General features: G+C 44.3%; 1 protein-coding gene across 1 annotated transcript; it reads right to left on the bottom strand.

Moving 5' to 3' along the window:
• Positions 1-1,880: 1,880 nt before the first annotated feature.
• Positions 1,881-22,731, bottom strand: LOC102117985 (NANOG neighbor homeobox-like). The gene is given in 8 exon segments (XM_074012527.1): positions 1,881-2,129; positions 2,131-2,270; positions 2,273-2,552; positions 4,803-4,900; positions 6,983-7,038; positions 19,837-19,969; positions 21,721-21,796; positions 22,609-22,731. Coding segments are annotated over 8 exon segments (1,065 nt in total). The 3' UTR covers positions 1,881-1,970.
• Positions 22,732-26,808: the final 4,077 nt, after the last annotated feature.

The raw sequence follows: 26,808 nt of genomic DNA, 5'->3' as shown, positions 1-26,808 counted from the left end.
TTCTGTTTCATGGGGTGCAGTAGCCCTGAGGACTGTGTAAGCCTAGAGCCGCTAGTGGCCTCCTTTGCTACCCTGTGGCGTGAGCCTGCTGGGTAGTAAAGAAAACATAGACGAAAGAGCTGAGAGTGGAGTGAGAGAGCTTTGGTATCTTTGTTTGAATCTCTACCTTCCATCATGCCTAAAGCTACCTGCACTCTGGGACTTCCCAGTATATTTCCTTAAAGCGGTTTGAGTCTAGTTTTGATCATTTGTACTCCAAAATATTCCTGAAAAACGCTCCCTAACATTTTATGCTCTTTCTACCAAAACTCAGAAGCCCTTTGCATGAGTGTCATTGGAAATCCACTGACCCAAATGCCATAGGCTGAGCTTAAGCCATTATCCTTAACACGTTCAATTCCATCTAAGAAATTCTTAGGGACCTGAAATCAATCAGGGACCAACTCTAGGACCAGCTTGGGGCCATCATGGCTGTGAAGAGAACAGCCCGACTTTATTAATTTGTTCTGATGAGCAACTTCCTACTGAACTAATTTGGACCTATATGGGCAATTTATTTAACTCCATGAGCTTCTGTTTCTACATCTGTAAGATGAGGGATAGAAGTAGCAGTATTGAAGGCTTGTTCAGTTTTGTTCAATTCAGTTCAGTCTCTTTCCAAACAGCCCAGGTCGACACAGCTCATCCAGTTCCACTCCCATGCGCGAGAGCCTCAAGTGACTTAAACTGTACTTAGACAGTCTCTTTCCTCACCTAATCATGGCTCAGGCTGGGCCAATCACACTCCCTTTCCAAGGAACTGGGCACTGTGTTGCGGGAGTTCTACTCTAGGGAAACCAGGATGTATCATGTGAGAGGCCCAGTGAATGGAGCAAAGGAGTAGGGAAAAGCAGAGAGACGTGTAAGGACAGGGTCCCACACCTTTGAGACCCAGGAGATCTCCCACTTTGGGACCCAGGAGGTATCTTGACATATGTCCACTAAAGAGCCCTTTGGGCCTCTAGCTAGCTGGAGAGGTTTCTTTTTATTACTCCTAAAAAACAGCAGCCAATCCCTGAAGACAGTTCTTAGCTGAAAATCAGTTCCTGTTTCCATGTGGTCCTGTGGAAGCTCCAGTCCACCCCTCTGTGAAAAGGGCTATCAAAGTTGCTTCACCTCAGAGGATTAGAGCTCAGTTGGGGTAATAGATGTGGAAACGGATCTTAGAAGACAATAATTTCCCGTAGGAACAATTGGAATTTATTGGACCCGCTTACTCTTCTTTTAAGGTTTTGTACCAACAGGCGAGCATCACATGCCTCTCCTCATGATCTCTACACAGATATTACTTCTTGAGGTTACTCGCAAGGAGCCAGCCAGCTGGCCAGAGCCAGCTCAGGAGACTGAACTGGGTGTAGGATGACGGATGGTTCAAAGAGGCCCTTTTCTGATGCAGAATGTCCTTGCTACTAGCCTGATCCATAATTACAGGTTGATTTCCTTATGACTTGAAAACACACTTGAATTAAAATGCAGACTAGGCAAAGTGTCCTTAGATTTGACACCAAAATCATAGCCCACAAAAGGAAAGATGATATATTAGCCTGCTTAGGCTGCCATAACAAAATACCATGGACTAGGTGGCTGAAACAACAGCAATGTATTTTCTCACAGTTCTATAGGCTGGAGGTCCAAGATGAAGGTCTGATAGGGTTCAGCTTCCGGTGAGGGCTCTCTTCCTAGCTGGTAGACAGCTGCTTTCTCACAGTGTCCTCGTGTGAGAGACTCTCTCACATGAGAGAGAGAGAGTCTCTCTTCTTCTTTTTTTTTTTTTAATTTATTCATTGATTTTTTTCTTAAATAAAATGAATTAACATCCATTATAAAAACTTTAAATCTACAGTAGGGTAAAAATAAACTATAAAACCTCCTTTTCAATCCCCTCATTTACTTCTACTCCACGGAATTAACGATTGTTAATATTTTCTTGTTTATCCTTTCAGAACTCCATTTATTGGTGAGAATGGTGTCATATAAATTGTCTTAGCCAGTTGTGATGGCTCATGCCTGGATTCACAGCATTTCTGGAGGCCAAGGTGGGAAGATCGCTTGAGGGCAGGAGTTCGAGGCCAGCCTTGGCAATACAGAGAGACCCCATCTCGTATGTGTTTTCTTATGCTTTCTCTTGGATATATGTTTGATGTATTTCTTCTTCTTTTTACAAAACCATTGACTTATCTGTTTATGTGTCATGCCAAATTCAAATAAGAGTGATAGACTCTCTTGTATTGTGGGCACCTGTTTAACTTAAACTTTGCCCAGAGATTGTCCATGAAGGATTTGCTGACTAATCTTTTCTTGGGATACTGTTTCTCATTTCCTTTTTCCTTTTTTTTTTTTTTTTCCTGTTCATCTTCCAGCTCCTTTTCATCTTCCTCTTCTTTTTCTCACTCTCTCTTTCTGCCTGCTTCTCCTCCTCCTTCTCTACATTTCTGCTTTCCCTTTTGTTCATCTTCACTGCAGTTTCCATTTGATTGTTCTAGATTTTGATCCCAAGGCATAGCTGGTTGTTTCTGTATAAAAAGATTTGAATTATCAGAGGCTTCTGAAGTATCAGGATCTCTCTCCACACTGAAAAAGTTTCTTCTCCCACTTCCTGGACACTGTCCTTTCCTGGACTTCCTCAAAGTCAATGGCTGGTCTTTCAAAGCTTTCTTTGTTGCTCCTCTTTCTCCTGTCTCTATTCTTCTTGTAAGAGCACCAGCCCTATGGGATTAAAGTACTACCCTTATGACCTCATTTAACCTTTATCACCTCCTCTCAGGCCAAAACAGAGTCACACTGAGTCTCATTGGGAGTTAGAAAATTCAACATAGGAATTTTTGAAGGACACAATTCAGTTCATAGCAGATTGATATATTCAACTTTATCTAAATTTAAAACTTTTGCTCAGCAAAAGACCTGTAAGGAGGACGAAAAGACATGCTATAGACTGAGAGAAAAGATTTGCAACCTATATATCTAACAGAGAACTTGTATATTAAATATATGAATCTCACAAAACTCAACAGTAAAACAAATTCCAATTAAAATATGGGCAACAATTCTGAACAAAATTTTAGCCAATTGAATGTAACAATGTATAAATCCCATGACCACATGGCATTTATTCCACATATGTACAGCTAGCTCAATGCTTGATAGTCAATGTGATTCACCATATCAACAGGCCAAAGAAGAAAAATATGATCACATCCATTGACATTGAAAAACATTTGACAACTTCAACACCCATCAATGATTAAAGGCACTCAGTACATTAGGAATAAAGGGGAACTTGCTTGATCTCATAAAGAGCATCTGTATAAACCTAAAGCTAACGTCATACTCAATGGTGAAAGATTGAATGCTGTCCTTCTAAGACGGGAACAAGATAAGGATGCCTGCTCTCACCACTCTTATTCAACAATGTGCTGGAAGTTTTAGTCATTGCATTAAGGGAAGAAAAAGAAATAAAAGTCATTTAGAGTAAAAAAGAAGATAGAAGTGTCTTTATTTGCAGACAATATGGTTGAAATCCCAAGGAATCTGCAAAACAAAACAAAACTTCATAGGACAAATAATTGAGCTCAGTAAGATCACAGGATACAAGATCAACACACAAACATCAATTGCATTTCTATATACTAACAATGAACAAGTGGAAACCAAAATTTAAAAATGCAGCACAATTAATAATTGCCCAAAGAAATGGAAATAGTTATCAAACAGATCAAACAAAACATACACGGTATCCTTATGCTGAAATTACAAAGTGCTGATGAAAGAAACCAAAGAAGACCTAAATATTTAGGGAGATGCCAGCTGTGGTGGCTCACGCCTGTAATCCCTGAACTTTGGGAGGCTGAGGCAGGAGGATCACTTGAGCTTAGGAGTTTGAGACCAGCCTGGGCAAGATAGACCTCGTCTTTACTAAAAATATATTTTTTAAAAATTAGCTAGCCATGGTGGCGTGTGCCTATAGTCCCAGTTACTCAGGAGGGTGAGGTGGCAGGATTGCTTGAGCCTGGGATGTCAAAGCTGCAGTGAGTCATGATCGTGCCACTGCACTCCAGCCTGGACAACAGATTGAGAGCCTGTCTCAGAAAAAGAGAAGAAATTGATAAATTGAAACTTATCAAACTTAAAAGCTTTTCTTGTAAAAGCTTATGTTAAGAGGACAAAAAGACAAGCTACAGATTGGGAAAAATTATTTGAAAATCACATGTTAGACAAAGGACTTGTATCTAGAATATGTAACAATTCTCTAAACTCAACAATCCAATTAGAAAATGGGCAAAAGACATGTAACAGACATTTCACTGAAGAGGATGTCCAGATGGGAAACAAGCATGTGAAAAGATATTCAACATCATTAGCCATTAGAAAAATACCAAATAAAAGTACAAGGTAGCATTACATACCTACCAGAATGGCTAAAATAAAATATAGTGATAACACCAAATGCTGCTGAGAATGCGGAAAAATCAGACCACTTATACACTGCTGGTGGAAATAAAAAATAGTACAGCCATTCTAAAAAATAGCTTGTCAGTTTTTTGGTTTTTGTTTTGGTTAGTTTTTTTTTTTTTTTTTTTTTTTTTGAGACAGTGTGGCTCTGTCACCCAGGCTGGAGTGCAGTGGCACAATCTCGGCTCATTGCAAGCTCCGCCTCCCAGGTTCACGCCATTCTCCTGCCTCAGCCTCCTGAGTAGCTGGGACTACAGGCACCCGCCACCACGTCTGGCTAATTTTTTGTATTTTTAGTAGAGACGGGGTTTCACCATGTCAGCCAGGATGGTCTTGATCTCCTGACCTCGTGATCCACCCGCCTTGGCCTCCCAAAGTGCTGGGATTACAGGCGTGAGCCACCGCACCCGGCCTTGGTTTGGTTTTTTTGAGACAGGTTCTCACTCTGTCCACCAGACTGGAGTGCAGTGGAACCATCATGGCTCACTGCAGCCTCAACCTCCTGGGCTCAAGCAATCCTCCTGCTTCAGCCGCCCAAGTAGCTGGGACTACAGATGTGTGTTACCATGTCCAGCTAACTCTTGTATTTTGTTTGGGTAGGAACAGTATTTTGCCATGTTGCACAGGATGGTCTTGAACTACTGGGCTCAAGCGATCTGCCTGTCTCGGGATCCCAAAGTGCTGGGATTACAGGCATGAGCCACTGTGCCTGGCTATCAGTTTCTTTTAAAACTAAAAATGAACTTATTTAGCAATTACATTCTTGGGCCTCTATCCCAGAGAAATTTTCATTTCAAAATCTTGGGTTTTTAACAAAAATTTATACACAGTGTTCATAGAAGCTTTATTTGTTATAGCCAAAAAAGCTGGAGACGACCAAAATGCCCTCTAATAATGTATTAAACTGTACTACATCCATACCGTGAGACACCATTCAGCAATACAAGGGAGAAACTACTGATACCCGCGGCAAGTTGGATGGATCTCAGTGTAGTCATGCTGAGTGAAAAGAGCCAATCTCAAAAAGTTACCTATCGTATGATTCTGTGCATACAATATTTTTGAAATAGTAAAATTGCAGAGCTGGAGAACAGATTCGTAGCTGTCAGGGATTTGGCAAGATGAGAGGGGAGGAGAAGGCCATGGCTAAAACAGGATAGCATAAGGGATCCTTGTATTCTATATTCTGACTGTGGTGGTGGTCATACGAACTCACATTTCATAGAACTAAGTATACACACACACGCACGCACAACTGCATGCATGTAAAGGTGGTGAAATTCTAAGATCAATGTACTGCATCAATGCCAGTTTCCTAATTCTGCTATTTACTATAGTAATGCAAGACGTTACCACTGGGGAAACCGGGTGAAGTGTGTATTGCTTCCTTTTTTTTCTCTCTCTCTCTTCTTTTTTTGAGATAGAGTCTTGCTCTCTCACCCAGGCTGGAGTGCAGTGGTGCGATCTCGGCTCACTGCAACCTTCCCCTCCCGGGTTCAAGTGATTCTCCTGCCTCAGCCTCCTCAGTAGCTGGGATTACAGGTGTGCACCACCACATCCGGCTAATTTTTGTAATTTTAGTAGAGATGGGGTTTCACCATGTTGGCTAGGGTGGTCTCCAGCTCCCGACCTTGTGATCCACCCGCCTTGGCCTCCCAAAGTGCTGGGATTACAGGCGTGAGCCACGGTGCCCGGCCAAGTTGCTTCTTATCACTGCATGTAGATCTACAATCCTCTCAAAAATAAAAAGTTTTTTTTAATGTGGTTTCCCCTAGAAAAAAAAAATTCCATATAAGTGTACAGGTTCCTTTCCACATCCATTATCCCAACTGCTTCCATTCCTGGGAGGTCAAGCAGTCTTGTTCGCCCATTTTGCAAGAGAAAACTAGGACCAAAATGGTCAATATGGCCAAGGAAAGATCATATTCTTGGTCCTGTGACTGGCTTTGTTCAATAGCTGTAGATAATTATTATCCCTATTTTACCTATGAGAAAACTGAGTCTCAGAAATAGGACGTGTCCAAATTTATATACTTAGAGTATGAAACAGAGCTCTTTTGATTGTAAACTATAGAAACTAAACCCAAGCTGGATTAAGGCAAAAAGGTGGCATTGGCTCAGGTAATGGAAAGTCTATGAGTTTCAGGCACAGCTTGACCCAAGTACTAAAACCATGTAATTGGGATTCCACCTCTCAATTTTAGCCCTGCTTTCTTTCACATTGATTTTATTCCTAGGCAGCCTTTTCCCAAATGATGGCAAAGATATTTTACATTCCACCAACTTAGCAAACCATGAAAAGAGTCCCTCTTCCAATACCTCCAGAAAGGTCCTAAATTGATTCTGACTTTTCTGGCTTGTTACATACCCAGGAATACGTACAGTTGTTAATTGGCCTGGTCCAGGTCACATGCCCACCCTCGACCTGAATTATCTGAACCGAGAGTAGGGAGGATTGGTTCTACAAGGGAGGCTGAGCACACAGAAAACACACCTGCGTGGGCTCCCACGAGAACCCACAGGTAAATCGGAGGGCTTCCTACAAAGGGCCTGGATAGAGAGCAGCTGTGAACAGTAGCTTAGCTTTCCTTTGATGTTGGCCACCTGTCCTGCCAACCACTCCCTCAATGCTCACCTCTTGCCACTTTGGCAGGAGCCAAGGGGCCCCCTCTAAGTTGCACAGCAATCTGAGCATGGAACAAGGGGCTGGAATTTGAAGTTGCTCTAAGAAACCAGCCAGTATTTCTTTCTCAAAGACACCATAGACCCGTCTGCTTTGCAGAGTAATGAGAAGACACGTGTTAATAAAGGCGAACATTTGCAACTTGCCTACTAGAGACAGCTGAGGGTAAACACCGAATGGGATGCTCCCTTATTATTATCTACGCCTTGCCAGGCCACTTAGGAGGATGCCAAGAGCCCACAGTATTTCATCTCCAGCTCCGACTTCATCAGAGCCAAGTCCTCATCGCCCTATAGTCTTGCCAGCCGAGTGGGCAGTGCCAGCCCCTGCCGTGGGAGGGGATGTCCAGTGCATGGTGCCCCTGTTCCAAGGGGCACCCTCCGGAGCTGCTGTCCCTGCAGAACTAGTGAGGGTAGCTCTGTTTCTGCTGAGGGCCTAATGGGGACCACATACCCTTTCCTGGGTGTGCTTTTGTCTGTTCCCAGAAGCACCACTCATCCATCGTCCTCACTTTAATCTCCTTCTTCAGTTGACATATTTAAAATTAATGAGGAATTTTTTCTCATCCAACTCTCTGATTAGGGCAGTGAGCCTATTTCTCCCCCTCAAATGAATCTTCTAGGTAAAATAATGGAAAAATATGTTTTTCTCTCCTACCCCGGCCCTACTTTTAATGTCTTTGGCAGCCCCGAACAGAGCCACTATATAAAAAATCAGACACTTTATTGCTCAGTAATTAGCCCAAGCTAGCCCAGGCAGACAGTTTGCGGGTGGAGAGAAGAAGAGATGGATGAGGAAGAGGTGCCCAGGGATGTGGTAGGTGCTTGTGTGTAATGAGCTTTTGAACAATTTCCTCTGCTGGATTTCTGTGGGCAAAAGGTGTCCCTGAGTAGGCTGTGCCAAGTTACTTCCCGAAGATGTGAGCGTTAAAAAACATTTTTTCCTCAATCTCATGGTGTTATGGTCTGAATGTTTGTGCCCTCCCTGCCAAACTCTTGGTTGAAATCCTCACCCCCAAGGTGATGGTGTTTGGAGGTGGGGCTTTGGGAGGCAATTAGGTCATGAGGATGGAGCCCTCATGAATAGGATTAGTGCCCTTAACAAAGAGACTGCAGAGAGCATTCTTGGTCTCTTTGCATTGTGTTAAGGCACAAAGAAGCTGTGGCTGGATGTGGTGGCTCACACCTGTAATCCCAGCACTTTGAGAAGCCAAGATGGGCGGATCACCTGAGGTCGGGAGTTCAAGATCAGCCTGGCCAACATGTTGAAACCTCGTCTCTACTGAAAATACAAAAATTAGCTGGGCATGGTGGCATGTGCCTGTAATCCCAGCTACTCCGGAGGCTGTGGCAGGAGAATCGCTTGAACCCAGGACGCAGAGGTTGCAGTGAGCTGAGCTGGTGCCACTGCACTCCAGCCTAGGCGACAGAGCAAGACTCCCTCGCAAAGTGAAAAAAAAAAAAAAGAAGGGCTGGGCACAGTGGCTCATGCCTGTAATCCTAGCACTTTGGGAGGCCGAGGCAGGTGGATCACCTGAGGCCGGGAGTTTGAGACCAGCCTGACCAGTATGGTGTAACCCTGTCTCTACTAAAAATACAAAGTTAACCAGGCGTGGTGGCACATGCCTGTAATCCCAGCTACTGAGGAGGCTGAGGCAGGAGAATTGCTTGAACCTGGGAGGCGAGGATCGCAGTGAGCTGAGATCACGCTGTTGCACCCTAGCCAGGGCAACAAGAATGAAATTCCCTCTCAAAAAAAAAAAGAGAGAGAGAGAAGCTGTCAGTCTGCAACCCAGCACATAGCAGGTGTTCAGAAAGATGTGTTGAACTGAGCTGATGCAGGGTGAATACAGACACAGCTCACGCATGAAGCCAGGTGAGCCTTGGCCCAGGCATGCCCTCTGGAAGAGGTGGGGGATAAATGAGAGGATACTGCCCCCCTGTTCCTATCAAGAAAGGGTTCCTGGAGCAGATGCAGCTTGACTCCGTTTGGGAGCACTCTGGACACTTCTGTACTTCTGCTGGACCACCACAGGAGGAGAAGCAGGCTTACCTGTCCTCTGTCCTGCCTCCCACCTTCTTTTGTGCTAAGTCCTCCAATCGTCAAGGCCTGATGTTCTGTTGGTGACCACTCTGTCTCTGCTGGTTAAAAAGCCGGTTCTCAAAAGGACTGTCCAGTGTGGCTGACCTTCACTCAGCAAGGTCTGTGACTCCCAGGTATGAAGCCACTGGCGGAGTATCCAGGGGCCAAGGGCTGATGCGTTTCTCCTCATCCACCTCACTCTGACCCCAGATGCCAGTTAGCCCAGGAGAGGTTCCTGAACACAACCCCGATGGAAGCAAACATAAGTTCTCAATGCCTAAGGGATGGATGTGGCAAATCTGGCCTCAGAACCTAAACCAAGCAGGGAAGTAACAGCAGCAATTCTGAGGCTGGGAAGACCGGCTTGGGAAAGTTGCAAGCACTGAAGCATTTTCAATTCTTAAAATGCAGCAGCACCCCATTGCCCCACCCTGAGCAGAGGAAAAGGCAATCAATTCTTCTGTGGCAAAAACGAAATAAAGTGCTCAGTTGATTAAAACTGCTGTTGCAGGAAGAAGCCAGCCCTCTGAGATGGTTTTGCCAGAAAAACACAGGATGCCCAGTTAAATTTGGATTGTAGATAAACTAGAAAACAATCTTTAGTATAAGTATGTCCCCTGAAATACTGGGGACATACTTATACTAAAAATTATTGCTTACTTAGCTGAAATTCAAATATAACTGGGCCTCCTCTACTTTGCCTGGCAACCCTGCTGTGATAGGTAGAGGCTGCTGCTGAATCTCTGCTGTGTGTTCTGTTCACAGGTGGTGGGCAGTACAGAGGAGGATGAAGAGGCGTGGTCCACCACAACAGGTTACCCAGAGAGGCTGCAGAGAGTTTAAAAGGAAGGAGAGGGATCACCAGACCATGAAGTAGGTACAAAGGCATTCCTGTCCAAAATACTGAAGACTTGGGAACAGCATAAATGTTTCACATCAGGAAAATGGTTTGAAATGATGGTATATTTATATGATGGAATATCAGGCAGACACTAGATAGTATGTTTGGGAGGAAACTTCAAAAACTTTGAAAAAAAAATGCCCACCTTGTCTGTCTCTGAAGAGCCCTGAGCTCCCTGGACCCACACAGTTGGGCAATGAGGGCTTTTATCCTGTAGTTACTCCTGAAGATGAGTCCAGGCCTTTAAAGTTGGCTCTGCAGGTTCACATCTCAGTTCTGTGGCTTCCTAGCTGTGCCGTCTTCGAAAAGTTATCTTTCTGTGCCTCAATCGTCGCATCCCTAAATGGGGCCAATATGGGCCAACCTCATAGGGTTCCTGTGAGGATCAGGATGTGATAAACACTCAGGACAATGCCTGGGACATGGTAATAGCTTGGTGCAATAGCATCAGCTCAGTGTGCGTTAGCTGTGATTTCTCCCATTTCCCACAAGGAGGCTAAAGGACAAAACCGTGGAGAAAGTACAGGCATACCTGGAAGATACTGAGGCTTCAGGTCCAGACCACTGCAATCAAGTGAGTCAGACAAGTTTCTGTTTCCCAGTTATGTTAAACGCATGAAAGTTATGTTTACACTATACTGTGGTTTATTAAGTATGCGATAGCATTATGTCTAGAAAACCAGTCTAAATACCTTAACTTTAAAAGATACCTTATTGCTAAAAATTGCTAGTGATCAAGTGAGCCTTCAGCCAGTCATAATCTTTTTGCTTGTGGACAGTCTTCCCTCAATGTTGATGGCTGCTGATTGATCAGGGTGGTGGTTGATTAATTTGTGGGTCACTGTGGCAATTTCTTAACATAAGACAACAATGAACTTTACTGTATCCATTGGCTCTTCCTGTTGTGAAAAATTTCTCTGTAGCATGTGATGCTGTTTGAGAGCATTTTATCCACAGAATAACTTTTTTTTTCCCCAAAAAATTGGGCTCAATACTCTCAAACTCTGCTGCTGCCTTAGTAATTAAGTTTAGGAATATTCTGAATACTTTGTTGAATTTCAACAATGTTCACAGCGTCTTCACCAGGAGTAGATTCTATCTCAAGAAACCACTTTCTTTGTTCAATAAGAAGCTACTCTTCATTCATTCAAGTTTTATCAAGAAGTTGCAGCAATTCAGTCACATCTTCAGACTCCACTTCTAATTCTAGTTCTCTGGTGTTTTCTTGCTATTTCTACCACATCTGCAGTTATTTCCTCCACTGAAGTCTTGAACCCCTCAAAGTCATATATTGTTTCGAACTCCTATTAATGTTGTGGGGTTTGTTTGTTTGTTTGTTTGTTTGTTTTTGAGATAACAAGGCCTCCCTCTGTTGCCCAGGCTGGTCTCAAACTCCTGGACTCAAGCAGCCCTCTCACCTCAGTCTCACAAAGTGTTAGGATCCACCATGCCTGGCCAGTGTTGATATTTTCACCTTCTCTCATGAACCACAAATGTTCTTAATGGTATCCAGAGTGATGAATGTTTTCCAAATTTTCAGTTTACTTTGCCTAGATCCATCAGAGGAATCATTATTTATGGCAACTACAGCCTTATGAAATGAATTTCTTAAATAAGATTTCGAAGTTGAAACGACTCCTTGATCTTATGAGTTGCAAAATGGATGCTGTGTTAGCAGGCATGAAAACAACATTAATCTCCTTTGACGTCTCCATTGGAGCTCTTGGGTAACCAGGTCTATTGTCAATAAGCCATAATGTTGTGAAAAGAATCTCTTTTTCTGAGCAGTAAGTCTTAAGAGTGGACTCAAAAAATTCAGTAAACCATGCTGTAAACAGATGTGCTGTCAGCCAGGCTTTGTTATTCCACTTATAAAACATTGAGTAGAGTTCACATAATTCTTTTATTTTTTTTTCTTTTTCTTTTAATTTTTTACAGCAGAAAGTAAAGGCTAAGAGTTAACATCATTCTTAAGGCCCCTAGCATTTTGGGAATGGTAAATGTGCATTGACTTCAACTTAAAGTCACCAGCTGCATTAGCCTCTAACAAGAGAGTCATCCCATCCTTTGAAGCTTTGAAGCCAGGCATTGACTTCTCTCTAGCTCTGAAAAACGTAGACAGTGTCTTACTCCAACAGAAGGCCATTTCGTCTACATTGAAAATCTGTTGTTGAGTGTAACCACCTTCATCAATATCTCAGTTTGATCTTCTGGATAACTTGCTACAGCTTCTACATCAGCACTTGCTGCTGCTTCTGTACTTTTCTGTTAGAAAGAAAGCTTCTTTCCTTAAACCTCATGAACTGATCTCTGCTAACTTTCAACTTTTCTCCTGCAGCTTCCTCATCTCTCTCAGCCTTCACAGAACTGAAGAGAGTTAGGGCCTTGCCCTGGATTAGGTTTCAGCTTAAGGGAATGTTGTGACTGGTTTGATCCTTTATCCAGACCATTCATGCTTTCTCCATATCAGCAATAAGGCTAATAATAAGGTTTCACTTTTTTTTTTAATCTTCATGTGTTCCTTGGAGTAGTACCTTTCATTTTCTTCAAGAACTTTTCTTTTGCACTCACAACTGACTGGTGCAAGAGTCATAGCTTTCAGCCTGTCTTGGCTTTCAATATGCCTTCCTCATTAAACTTAATAATTCCTAGCTTTTAATTTAAAGTAAGAGACATGTGACCCTTTCTTTCACTCATTTAGAGGCCATTGTAGGGTTATTAACTGGCCTAATTTCAATATCATTGTGTCTCAGGGAATAGGGAGGGCCAAGAAGAGGGAGAGAGATGGGAGAACAGCCAGCTAGTGGAGATTTTTCTTTTCTCTCTCTACCACCTTAAGACAAACTTTTGTTAGGTTACCTTTCCAGCCCTAATCTACCAGGTTGGGAGCTGTGCAGGGCTGGGCTTTCAGGAGGCAGAATAGAGAGCTTTTCATTGCAGTGCGGTAGAAGGTCACTGGCTATGTCTTCTGGCCCCAAACACCACACATCGTCCACCTCTCCGACACCTGCCAGTTTCAGCACCTGAAAGGTGATAATTTCCAATTTATTTCACAGGGTCTTGAAAGATGGGTCATTTGTAGAACCTCAAGTGGCCCAATGGGGGCTAATTGGCAGCTGGGTTTTGCATGGTACTTAGGTAAGTGTAGGGGAGCAGAAGTACCCAGAGGTTCATACAATAGGTGTGTTAGTCTTAGGTTTTAAGAAACTGAGCTGTACTGTGGTTGCTTGAGTAAGCTGTGTTTATTATAAGGGCAGCTCTGGAGTAAAGGATGGAATATAGATGACATGCACAAACTTCAAAGGGACCCCAGAAGTATTTTTACAGTCAGGCCTCATGGGAATAGGAAAGTGATCCAGGAAGGGTAGTCTTAGGGTGATCATCACCTCAGCAGCAGGAGCCCTCTGATGCCCTTAGCCCTTACCTTTACTCAGCTCTTAAGGGTCTTTCTTCCATTGCCCGTATTGAAGCAGGAAATTTTTCCTGACCCCTTCGTGGGTGGGAACCAGAGTGCAGGCACTGGAGCTAGCCAGCTGCTTTGGTGCCACTGAACTCCACTCTCTTGAACCCATTGTACTCAACCCCTCATGGAGGGAGCATGCAGGTGAGTGGGTGTGGGAGCCAGGGTGAGTCTTTTGGGTGCCAGCAGAAGCAAAACTCCATGTAGGCCTTGCAGCAGCATCTAGCAGGGAATATCCATGACCCCCAAAGACCCAGAAGGAGTGTTACAGTCAGCGCTCTTTCAGCTTTGCTGTCTATGGACAATTTAAGTGTTAACAACTCAGTGAGCCCTCTGCCTTTTCACTTGAGGTGGCTGCTTTCTGCCAGTGAGGGCAGAGGGTCAGTGTGACAATCTTTTGCCTCCGCACCTATGGTACCCGAGCTTTTGTTCACTGTCCAGGAAAAATCGGATTGTACAAATGAATTAAAGGTTGGTGAATGCAAAAGATTTTATTGCCGATGAAAGTGGCTCTCAGCAGGAAGGGGAGCTGGAAGGGGGATGGAGTGGGAAGGTGATCTTCCCCTGGAGTCCAGCCATCCCCAGCCAGACTCCTGTCTGAAGCAATGCCATCAAGCCATCCCTCTGAAGTCAAACTGCTTCTCCCTGACGTCCAACTGTAATCTCCGACATCCTGCACTTCTCCTCTTCTCCTCTCTGCCAGTGCAGCCTAGGGTTTTTATGGGCAGAAGATAGGAGACAGGGCAGGCCATGGGTGGTTTTGGAAAGTGCAGCATTTGAGCAGGAAAACAAGAATGCATGTTCTCACTTTGGGCTGTGGTTCCAGGCTTGGGGGTGGGACCCTCACTGGGGACCCACCCTCTTCTGCCCAGAATTTCCCTTCCTCCTGTCCGTATCACTATGACTGCTTGCAACCTACTCTTTCTCTTTTCTCTACCTCCTGGCCTCTGCTAGTTACAGCCTCTGCCTATTCACAGATTCTCCAGCTCATGGCTTCTGAGTATTACTTCTCTCTGATGGAGGTTGAGTTTATTTTCCCATGACCAAGCACTCAATTGCCCCTCTCTGTTTCATATTTATACTGCCTAAGGAATGAGTCTGCAGAATAGGCACTGGCCCTGCTGTCTATCCACTGTCCAATCAGCTGTGGCCATGTGGTCACATGATCATGGTTCTAACATGGCAGCTCACGGTGGGAGGAACTCATGGGAAGAGGACTATGGGAGAGGCAGGCACCCCAAGACTTGTCCTGCCCACATCAGAGAGATGAAAAAGAGGGGGTATGACTGTGCCAATAACAAATTTTCTCTATTTTATAGATTGGCTGCTGGGGGAGGGTCTGGTAAAATGAAATGAGACACTGAGTTCTGTCATGGAACTTTATTTTCAATAATTAGGCTTTATTTTAAAGAATCCTTAGAGTTCAACCCACAAACGCCAGAGAGCCAAGGGGCACTGTTTGAAAAAAAAATAACACTAGGTCAAATCTGACCCTCTAACCTTGTAGCCAGGCTGCTTTTTTCATTTTTCACAAGTCAGACACGTCTTTGGGGACAGTGGTAAGAACACAAGGAAGTGATCCCAAGTCCCCTAGACGCTTCAGCATCATCTGGCCAGTGAGGGCAGTATTATTTGCCCTAACTCTCTAGGCACTACTAAGTTAAAGATGTACAGGACGTATCATGTAGCTGGCTCATCTCTGAGGTAGTCTTCCAGCTGCCTTGATCTTGTCTTGGGCATGTCTGCTGGGTTCTATAACTTAATACGGTAAGTCATTTTAACAGGTAAACAGTGGAGTTTTTTGGTTTGGGGGTTGGGGGATTGGAAGAGAAGGAGAATGAATGTACCAAAGACATCTAAAGGGAAAGAATCCAAAAGAGAAAAGGGAATATTTATCCACTTAACATTTACATTTAAAAAAATGTAGTTTTCTTTAAAACACTTAGCTTAACTATCAGAACAGAAATGTGCTCATGAGGTAATTCACATGAAAGAGGCAATGACTGATGGCTTAAGGATAATATATACTAACGTAGTAGGAGTAAGTGTCACACACTGTTCCAAGTGCTTTATCTGTATCAAGTCATTGGTCTCCACAATCTTATGAGGGAGGTACAATTTTTATTCCATTTTACATATAAGAAAACTGAGGCCCAGAACCATTAATTCACTTGCCCAAGGTCTTGCAGGTAGCAAGTGGCAGAGGTGGTGGCATTTAAATCCTGACAGTCTAACTCTCAGAGTTTAGGCTCTGAATTACAATGTTCTCAAAGGAAATTTAAAACTATATGGAATTGAATGAAAATGGTAACACAACATATTAAATTGGGTGGGATGCAGCCAGTATTTCTCCAGCATGCATTATGTCTGAGTGGTTTTAAGTCCATTACCTCTATGAGGCAGGGTCACCTGAGGACAACCATGCTCAGAGAGGTCAGGTACTGACACAAGGTCACACAGGTAGGAGATGGAAGAACCAAGATAAGAGGTCTAGTTCCAAAATCTGCCATCTACTCATTAGTTCTTCCTGTGCACAAGTGATACCTTTCAAGGTACATTTGCACTTTGATGGAAGATAATCCATCAACTCAAGAAATAATCATTGATGGTGGAAAATCTAGAAATAATTTAGCTTGTGGAAGTGTGTCTTCCAAGCATCCCTGAAATTATAGCTCACAATTCGCTGTTTCCTAAGTCAGCTCTGCTAGAAGGTGACAGAATCTGAGCTCTGCTTGGGCAGTTTTCTTTCTGCCTCTTCCCTCAGGCATCCCCTGTGGGAGGAAGGAGGAGCTCAAGGTCAGGAGAGCACTGTTCCCTGGGAGGTAAGTGCAGCACTCAGCCGCATTGACTCCAGCTGGCATCCTTCAGTGCGGGAGGCCTCATCATCTATCCCTGCAGGGCTTTGTTCCCTGCAGGCCTCTGAATGTGAGATCCAGCCTCTTTGGATTTCTGGGGCAATTTTTGCTTTACCTTTTCACCTGACCCTTTGGTTTAAAAACACAATAAGGAGTGGGAATTATTAGCATTGGAGTTAAAGAATGCTGGCTTTTAGGACCTGTTTTTTTCTAGTCAAGCTGAGAGAGGAAATCAAAGCTTCCATTCTTCTCCCTGGAAACAGAACTTACAGAAGTGTGCCTTATTACATCATTGTTGATAAAAAGCAAGTGAGAAATACTTGAGAATGTGAAAAATCACAGAGTAACTGTGTGTGCATTCTACAGGGTAAAATCAATGGATGACATCCTTCCTGAGACTTAAGATGGTCCGGTCCAAGTTAAGAAGAGGGGGTTAGATGGAGATGCCAGGAATTGATGAAACTCTGTGTGCAAAGCACAGCACAGTTAGTGCCAAGAGGAGGAGGTGGTCCTCTCACCTCCGAGGACTTCAGAAGGCTGGTTGGCCTGGGGAATGCCGAATACTCAGTAGTGCCTCTGTTTCCTAATTGGCCAAAATGTGAAAAAGTAAATGGGCTCAAATAAATATTAATGAAGTGTTGACTATGTACTACATTGCAAAACAGCCTTTGTGGTTAGGAAGTTGACTTTGCAAAAATTATGGCAGTAAAAAATCTGACATAGTTCGCCTCATCTTGCTTCTGCTCTCCAAGCTGTCCTTGGTCATTCCTGGGCATAGGACAAGCTAACTTTCGGAGGAATTTAGTTTATAGTTTACATTTAAAGCAAAGGTGATAATAGCCTTTCCCCAAACTAAACCACCTTTGTAAACTAATGAAAGGCCACAAGGTTAGGATTATGAGAGGGGCCTGAATTCCGACAAGACAGGCATAGTTTCTATAATCCCTTACTGCTCAGGGATCATGTGGCCAGAGGTCACAAGATTTGTGACTTTTCCAATTGCTTCTATAAATAACATTGCTCTTGTAGAACTTAAGATTGGTTTTTGAGATATCTTTCAGACTGACCCCACCAGGACTCATGACTCATGGCTCAACAGGTCTTGTGGCCCCCACGCAGAGGCAGACTCAGTGCACGAGGACCATTTTCCACACCCTTGTGATTTCATCCCCAACCAATCAGCAGCAGCCATTCCCTAGCCCCCTGTCCACAAAATTATCCAAAAAACCTTAATAGCCAAGCCTTTGAAGAGACTGATTTGAGCGATAACTCCTGTTCTCCCACGTGGGTCAGCCTCACGCCGGTTAAACTCTTTCCCTATTGCAATGCCACGACCTCAGTGAACTGATTGTGTCTGCACCGTGGGCAGGAAGAACCAGTCAGGTGACTGCAGTTAGACAAACGAGAAGTTAATCTGTGGGTCTTTCACTGACCAACAATGACTTCATCTCTTTGAGCCTCAGTTTCCTCATTTATAAAATGGTGCTCATAGCAACTGTACCTGAATGTAACAAGCCCAGGGCCTGAACTCTGATACCCACCAAGGAAACACAAATAGGCAAGTCAGAAATCTTCTTTTATAACAAAGCAAGGAGGGGAATGCACCAGCCATCCCTAGCAGGACTTTCTAAAACTCTCCTCAAAGTTGTATTCCGCAGGATACCGGCTCTCTCTCCACTCCCCACCAGCCCCTGCCACACTCTCAAATATTTTCTTCTTCCTGAGCTCTCCATGCCCTTTGTTCTAGAGATCAACGTGACTTGTAGCTCAATGTGTTCTGTGGATTAATATTCAGATGTCTCTGGTACTGCACCCCACGCTCTGCAGCACATCAGTAGGGTGCGGCTGAGTTGAGGGTTACACAGAATAATAACTTTTTTTTTTTTGATACACAATCATGCCATAGGTTGACATGATGATTAAAGAAACCACAGATGCAAAAAGCCACTAACAATAAACCTAAAATGTGGGGCAGGCTCAGTAAAAGTTCATTTCCTTCCTCCTCCCGCAGACACGAAGATCAAACGTATCTGAGAGGTTTTGGAAATTGAGCACACAGTAGGGCCCTATTCTGATGAAAGTGCTGATCCGATGCTGAGATAAGAAGTAGCAAAGTGATGGTCTAACCCCACTTGGGAGTGCGATCAGCTATCCTTCCATGGGCCAACTCCCAGGGTGGGATGGGGTCTCCCCTCCTGAAGGGACGGAGGAGAGAAGGGGAGCAGGGGTGGTCTAAGGCTAAACCTGTGAAAGGAATGGTGATCTCAGAGCGGGTGGGGTTAAGACACTGATCTGTGGGCTAAAAAAAAAAAAAAAGATACCTCAGGAGAGTCGGTTAGCAGGAACCTATCCTCACTTGTAGCTGGAAAACAGTCTGGTTGGGGCTATTTGGTCTCTTCGAAGTCAACTAAAAACACACAAGAGACCAGGCACAGTGGTTCATGCCTATAATCCCAGCACTTTGGGAGGCCGTGGCAGGAGTATGACTTGAGCCCAGGAGTTCAAGACCAGCCTAGGCAACATTGTAAGAGCTTATCTCTCCACTCCCCGCCGGCAAAAAAAAAAAAAAAAAAAGCTGAGTGTGGTGGTACATGCCTGTGGTTCCAGCTGCTCAGGAGGCTGAGGATGCAGTGAGTCATGATCACGTCACTGCACTCCAGCCTGGGTGGCAGAGCCAGACCCTCTCCCAAAAATAAATAAACAAAATAAAAAATAATAAAAATATATATTTTTATTGAATGAAAATGATAACACATGCGTGTGTGTGTGTGTGTGTGTGTGTGTGTGTGTGTATAAAATGACTCCTTCCTTTTTTTCCTAATGTTTTCCCTAATTACACAACAGAACAAACCAAGAAGAAACAAGGTCAAACTTTCTAGAAGGCCTGGATCCTTTCTCCATGAGGAAAATAAAATCATGCAGCCCCTTAGGGTTTCAGTCAGTGATCCTGTTATAGGCTGAATGTTGTCCCCCAACAAATTCACCTGGTGAAGTCCTAAGCCCCAGTACCCACCGATTGTGACTGTATGTGGAGACTGGGTCCTGAAAGAGGTGGTTAAGGTAAAATGAGGTCACAAGGGTGGGTCCTAATCCAGTATGACTGATCTCCCTATGAGAACATGAAGATGGCCGTCTGCGAGCCAAGGAGAGGGGCCTCAGAAGAAACCAGTCCTGCTGACACCTTGATGTTGAACTTCCAGCCTCCAGAATTGTGGGAGAAATAAATGTTTAAACTGCCCTGCCTGGCACCCTGTCATGGCAGCCCTAGCAAACTAGTCCAGCTGCACTTCTCTGCGTGGAGACCTCTGGTCCCAGGGCAGATGTTCCAGCTCCTCCTCTTCCCTCCTGTGCCCTGCTATTCCCCTACCAGTTGGCTCCTCCTGCCTGCTGGCTCTGCAGTGGCACCAATACCGAGGCAGGGGTCAGCAAGGGTGTGCTCTGGGTACGCCTGGCCCCAGAGACCTGAAGCTGGCCCAGGAGGGTCAGGAATGGGCACAGCGCTGGGGAGAGGACAAAGCTGGAGTCAGCTTGTACCTACCACATGAGCACTGTGGGCAGGTGGCCGTCAGGGGTAGTCTCGCTGTATTTGAATGAGACCTGCTGCGTTTGCCAAGCCAGGAGACAGGCCCTGACTTCCCTGAGCTTCCAGGAAGTTGAAGCATGGAAAGAGGTCATTTTCCTTGACCCAGCTTGGGGAGCCGAGGTCTGCATATGCCTCCCCGCTCCGGAGGAGACAGAAGCCCTTGGAAGACTCAGCTCCCTCAGTCAGGAAGAGAACCTGGTGCCTCCCAGAGGTGAGCACAGGTGTGGGAATAAGCAAGTTGAATCTGACTTAGAGGCCTAATATTTACTTTCCATCCTTATTCAACCCCCCCAACCTCCATCCCCCAGGGTGGCACAAGAACCAGGCAGCTTTTAAAGTGGCAGAAAATAGGGGTGAGGCCACAGCCCTTCAGGTCCTGGAGTTGCCTCTGAGGAGCTCATTATCTCCATGCACGGGGTCCTTTACAGGCGGGGAGACTGCTGCTTCCAGGCCACAGGGACCAGGGCCCTCAGATGATGCTGGCAGCCACAAGGGCTGGGGTCATGCCCCCGGAGGACACAGTGTTTCTCCTCTGAGGATCTATCCTCATGAGAGCCTCTAACCTATTCTTTTCCAGAACTAGGTGCTCGCTCGCTCTCGTGCTCGCCCTCTCCTTTGAGAAGCTTAGGGTTCCAGAAAAACAAAAGCCAGGGGGGCAGGGTAAAGTCAAGCAAACTGCTTGCTGAAAAATTGGGTATGAGAAATTGGAGCTGAAATGCAATCATTCTGCCATACCTGCTACACACAGCTTTGCTTCCCGGCCCTAGTCATGGGCTGAGGAAGACTCAGGGTCCAGCTCAATCTCAGCAGCCTTGTAGCTGACCTCAAGGCCACCGAATTGCATCTCCCTGAATGCAGGGACCGTGTCTTGCTTATCACCATAGCTACCATTTATCGAGAGCATTCTCTCTCAATGTGTGAAGTGGTTTCATATCAGTTATCACTAACCCTCACCACACTGAAGTCAGATGTTATTATCATCTTTTAACAGGAATGGAAATTAGGGTTCAAGAAGGTGACTTGCCTAGGCCTTCATAGCCCATAGCTGCCGGAGGTGGGATTTGAACTCGTCTGCGAGGTTCGACATCACCCCAGCCCAGTGCCTGCTCCTGACAGAGACTCAGCAAGTGCAGCTCTGCATGTTCCCCCATCACGGAGGCCTGCTTGGGGCAAAAATCTTGCTGAAGAAAGGTGGCTGATAGTTTGGAGAGAAGAGACGCTTATTCATGCAATTCCCAAGAATCCCATCTCCGGCTTAGAAGGACACCTTTTCTGATTTCCCATTCAAAGGGACTGACATACGCTCAGGGGCTGAGGCAGCAGCTGTTTTCCCTGTGCACAGACTGGAGAGCGGTGTGTGAGTGAAGTCTGCGGCCACTTCTCTCCTCCCCCGAGCCTTCTGGGGTTTGGGTTTATGACTCCAGAGGCGGAGAAGCCTGTTCCCTTTCTGTGCGGATCCCGTCATGGACAGAGTCTGTTTTAGAAGAGCATTTTTAGATGGCAGTGAACGTTCCAGACCCCAAAGCATTCTCTTTGCAGCACCGTCTAGCTTGGGTGGGGATCGGGTGGGTTTGTGAACACGTGTGTGCGTGCGAGTGTGAGTGTGTGCACGTGTGTGTCAGCCTCTCTGTCTGGTTCTGCTGCTAGCCACCTCTGTGATATCCTGACTGTGTAGCCGGGGCATCATCCAGCCGTAGGAATCTTCAGCAAACCTGCAGTTCAGACGAACGCCCTTGTTTTGGCCCTGAGAAGAAAGTCTGTTGAGTCTGAGGGCTTCAGAGTCATTCTCTCAAGGCATTCGTTCAGCTTTGTTTCCCCTGCTGCTACCCTCTCTGAAGTCGTTATTACTCATTAGGTATATTGCACATAGAGGAAAAGTAGGTCAAGGATTAAAAAAAAAAAAGAAAAAGAAAAAAATCATCTCTGGGAGAAGCACAAGTATTGTGTAAAGCTATTTTGAACTTGCGTGAGATTTTTCAAGGGGAAAATGTTTTGTGCAGGGATGGCTGCTGTCACAGCCGACTTACCAATGAATGCCCATGTCTGGGCCTTTCATACGCTAATCACGTGCCCTTAGAATTCCATTTTGAAATGATCATTCTGCCCAGTGGGGTGAGCGGCCTCTCAATCCAGGTTCTATACAATATAGGCCACCTCGAGGATCCTCCATGGAACGGAACAAGAGAATCCTGAGAAATCTCTGTAAAGGAACAGAAAGAATGAGAGAGAAAAATGTGAGTCTGACCACCGGGTGCCTGGGACCTATGTGCCACCCAGGTTTGGAGCAAGGCTGCGGGGCAGATGATGTCCAGGAGAGCCTCAGAAAGTCCGGGCTCTAGAAAAAAACCACATTCCAGCTCACTCTGCTCTGAACTGCATCTGCTCTGTGCTGAAAGCTTTGTTGCTGCCGTGAATATATTTAGGGGGAATAAAATGTGCAGTATCAAAGCGACTGGCTTGGAATGGGCTGGATGCATCTTAGGCTCTGCAGGGGGAAAAGGCCTCTAGCTAGCAGTTGACAGAAGGGGGAAGGCAGTGAGGACTGGGCCCACCCACGGGAGTCTGGGCATGACGCGGGTCCTGGTTCCCAGGCTGCCCTGTGGGAATATGCTCCATGGGCTGGGGCTGCTGTGCTGGCTGCTTTTGCCCCCAGGGGGTCACCACGCTGGGCTTCTCCATGCTGGGCTATCATGATAATGCCCAGGGTTTACGGGTTTACGGGCATTATCTCGCGCAGTATTGTTTTGCTCCCTTTCACAAAGAAAGGAAGGAAAAGAGAGGCAGGAGGAGAGAGAGGAAGCCAGACAAGCGTTCAGCTCTGCTAGTCGTTCCTTGCCTGGGTTAGGCTTCCCTGGAAAGTAGCCCACATTGTCTCGTACCTTCTTCATCTGACAGCCAGGTGCTCCTACTGGGAGCATACCTGTAGTAGGCCATCGCTGTGCCAGTTGACTGAGAAAGCAGTGTCCCTGCTTTTCTGGAAACTTCCATACAACACAATTCCCGATGGAAAGCATTTAACAATTATGGGTGGGGCTGTGATCAAAAGGTAAACTCTAGAAAACGTTAACAGCTAAGCTGGGTGTGGTGGCTCACACCTGTAATCTCAGCACTTTAGGAGGCCAAGGCATGCAGATCACCTGAGGTCAGGAGTTCGACACCAACCTGGCCAACATGGCAAAACCCCTGTCTCTACTAAAAATACAAATTTTTATTAGCCGGTAGTGGTGGCACGCACCTGTAATCCCAGCTACTCGGAAGGCTGAGGCAGGAGAATCACTTGAACCTGGGAGGGGGAAGTTGCAGTGAGCTGAGATTGCACCAGTGCACTCCAGCCTGGGCAACAGAGTGAGACTCTGTCTCAAATTAAAAAACAACAAAAAAAGGTAATAGCAAGTGGTTACAGCCCATGACTCTTTAATCATTTTAAATAGTAAAAGTGTATGGAAACTCTTATAATATTAGAGCTAAAATGCACCTTAGGGATGATTTAATGCACTTTTTCAAATGATAAATAAGATCCAGATAATTATGTCAAATATTTACAGTAACCCATCTTATTGGTGCCAGTTTGAGAATAGAACCCACATTTGCGAATAATCTCAACACCTTCCGTTTCACCTCACTTTTCAAAGGTCCTTGAGAAGGGTATTTGTACACTGCCTGCAAGGTAGTTGCAATGGCTATAAAGTCTTCTTATTGCATAAATAGAATTCTACTCTATCTGTGTTAACCTAGCTAAACTTAATGTGCTTGTGATAAAACTCACCAACTAAACATGTAAAAACAGTCATTACTTTTCCTTCTTTGTGTTCATTTGGTGGGTTTGGGGAAAATGATTTAGATAGCCAATGTCTCAGAATTGCTGTCCAGTCCAGGGAGACTAAATTGGTGATTTCTTTTTCTCTCGACGAATGTTCCTATAACAGGCAGTGACTTTTAAAATCATTCTGGAGATGATTCCCTTCTAAAAGTAGCTGTTACATTCTTTAAACATTTGCATTCATTGGTTGGTGAAATGGGAACCTTGACAGTTCTGGGGAAGACGAGCCAGATAATCCATAATGGCATGGTAACCCCTTGGCAGAGAGGGGAGGGCTGCAGGGATGCTGGATCTGTGTGGGCAGCAGTGAGCAGTGGTGGACCCTGAGAACTGGAGAGTAGAATGGGGCAGAGCCCGGGAGGATGGTGCCAGTGATTCTGGAGGCCAGAGAAGCTCACATCTGTTTAATGCAGACTGTGGCAGCTTCCTCCTGCTCCTCTCCTACAGTTGCATTAGTTCCTCCTTAGTTCATGCAGAGATGCCTTTGATTTCTAGGCATCATTCCCCTCTCACTTTCCATGCTGGAAATGTGGCTTTGCTACCAAGGTAGCCTTAACTAGAGGGGGCGTCTAAACTTTCAAACTGTTTCACTCTGGCCTCCACCCTTACCTCTCCATCAAAATTGCTCTAGCCGATGACCGCTATGTAGCCTAATCCAGTGGAAACTTTTCAGTGTTCATCCTACATGACTTTTCAACAGCCTTTGGCATGGCTGTCCATGCTCTCCTTCTTGAAATACTCTCCTCTGTTGCTTCTGAAATACTCACTCCCAGCCCTTCTGCAATCCTGTCCCTCCTCTTCTATTGCCAGCAGCTCCTCCACTACAATGTTTAAATGTTGAGGTTCCTCAAGGCTTGCTCCTAGATTATCTTCTCTTCTCACCACGTTCTTGCTCTTTAAGGGAATTGCCTTCCCTACCCAGAAATACCAAGGAATAGGGGGAGTACAGGTAGGGGGACACCACCCACTGAAAGAAACTCAATTTCCATGACAAGGGAAAGCCCTTCTTCCCACTCAGGCAGCATCTTCAGGGACCAATGGGATATCCAGCAGCACCAGAGAAGCCAAGCAGACCAAAGGCTCTGAAAATTAAACTGACATTGGAACCAGAGTCCATAAGGTAAGGCGAGATGCATGTGCTAAACCTAAATAGGGTAACTGACTGCTAATATGAAATATTTATATAGGACCCAGACTCTCGTGACATAACAGACAAGATATCCAAGATATAATTAAAAACTCACCATTCATGCCAAGAACCAAAATAAAAGATCTCAACTCAAAGGAGCAAAGACAGGCAGCTGACACCAACACCAAGATGAATCAGATTTGAGATTATCTGACAAGGATTTTAAAGTAGCATCATAAAATGCTTCAAGTTATAAATTATCTTAAAACGAATGAAAAAATTAAAAATCTGAGGGAAAAAATAGAAGTTATAAAAAAGAACCAGATGAAAATGTAGAACTGAAAAAATACAATAACAGAGATTTTTTAACTTACTGTATGAACTCAATAGTAGAGTGAAGATGAGAGACGATATATGTGAACTTGAAGACAAAAAAAATAGAATTCACTAAATCTGAAAAACAATGAGAAAATTGACTGAAAAAAAGACCAGAGACTCAGAGACCTTTGGGACAATAAGAGAGGACCCGACATTCCTACCATTGGAGTTCCAGACGTGAGCCACTGTGCCCAACCCTCAAACAATTTTAAAGAATTGAAATCATATAGTGTGATACCCAGCCATAATGGAATCAAACAAGAAATCAGTAATAGAAAAACAACAGGAAAATAGCAAGCAAGGAGTAATTGAATAACATACTTATAAATAATCTGTGGGTTGAAAGAAAGCCTACAAGGAAATTTTTAAAGATACATAGAACTGAAAGAAAATGAAAATACAACCTATGAAAATCTGTGGAATGCAGTTAAAGCAGTACTGTGAGGAAATTTTTGGCAATAATGTTATATTACACAAGAAGAATATCTGAAATTAATAATCTAAGTTCCTACCTCAAGAACCTAGAAAAAGAAGAACAAAATAAACCCAACACAGCAAAAGAAAGAAAATAAGTATGAGTGGAAATCAATGAAATTGAAAATAGAAAAAGAAAAGAATAGATAAAATTGATAATGAAAACTGGTTCTTTAGAATCAATCAATAAAATTGATAAACCTCTAACAAGACTGACAAAAATATAACGAGAGGAGACACAAATCACCAGTGTCGGGAATGAAATGGGATGTATCTCTATAGTTTCTGCAACCATCTCAAAGATAACAAGGGAATACTATGAATAACATTAAACTCACATATTTGACAACTTAAAAGAAGTGGACTAATTCCTTGAAACTACAAACCACCAAGTCACCCAAGATGAAATTGACAGTCAGAATAACCCTATAACCATGGAGGAAATTAAATTAGTAAATGAAAAGCTCTTAAGATAGAAATCTCTTAGGCTAGGCTCACATGGTTTCACTGGAGAATTCTACCAAACATTTAAATAAGAATTAACACCAATTTTACACGATCTCCTCCAGTAAGTAAAACAGGAGAGAACATTTAAAACTCATTTTATGTGGTCTGTATTACCCTAATACAAACACCGAGAAAAGACAGTACAAAGATTACAGACCGACAAGTCACAGGAAGTTAGATGTTAAATTCTCAACCAGAGATCCACAAACCTCCTCCAATAATGTATAAAAAGAATTATATACCATAAACAAGTGTGATTTCTATCAGATATGCAAGGCTATTTTGACATTCAAAAACTAATTGAAAGTTAGGCATCACGTCAACAAGCTAAAGTAGAACTATATCAATTGACACACAAAGAAAAGCAATTGACAAAAATCTAATTTTATTCATAATAAAAATTTCAGCAAGTTAGGAATGGAGGGGAATTTCCTCAACTGACAAAGGA

This window comes from Macaca fascicularis, chromosome 13, assembly GCF_037993035.2.
Source record: "Macaca fascicularis isolate 582-1 chromosome 13, T2T-MFA8v1.1".
Lineage (NCBI taxonomy): Eukaryota > Metazoa > Chordata > Mammalia > Primates > Cercopithecidae > Macaca > Macaca fascicularis.
Note: the sequence above shows the minus strand (reverse complement) of the source record. Positions and strands in the feature narration are given on the sequence as shown.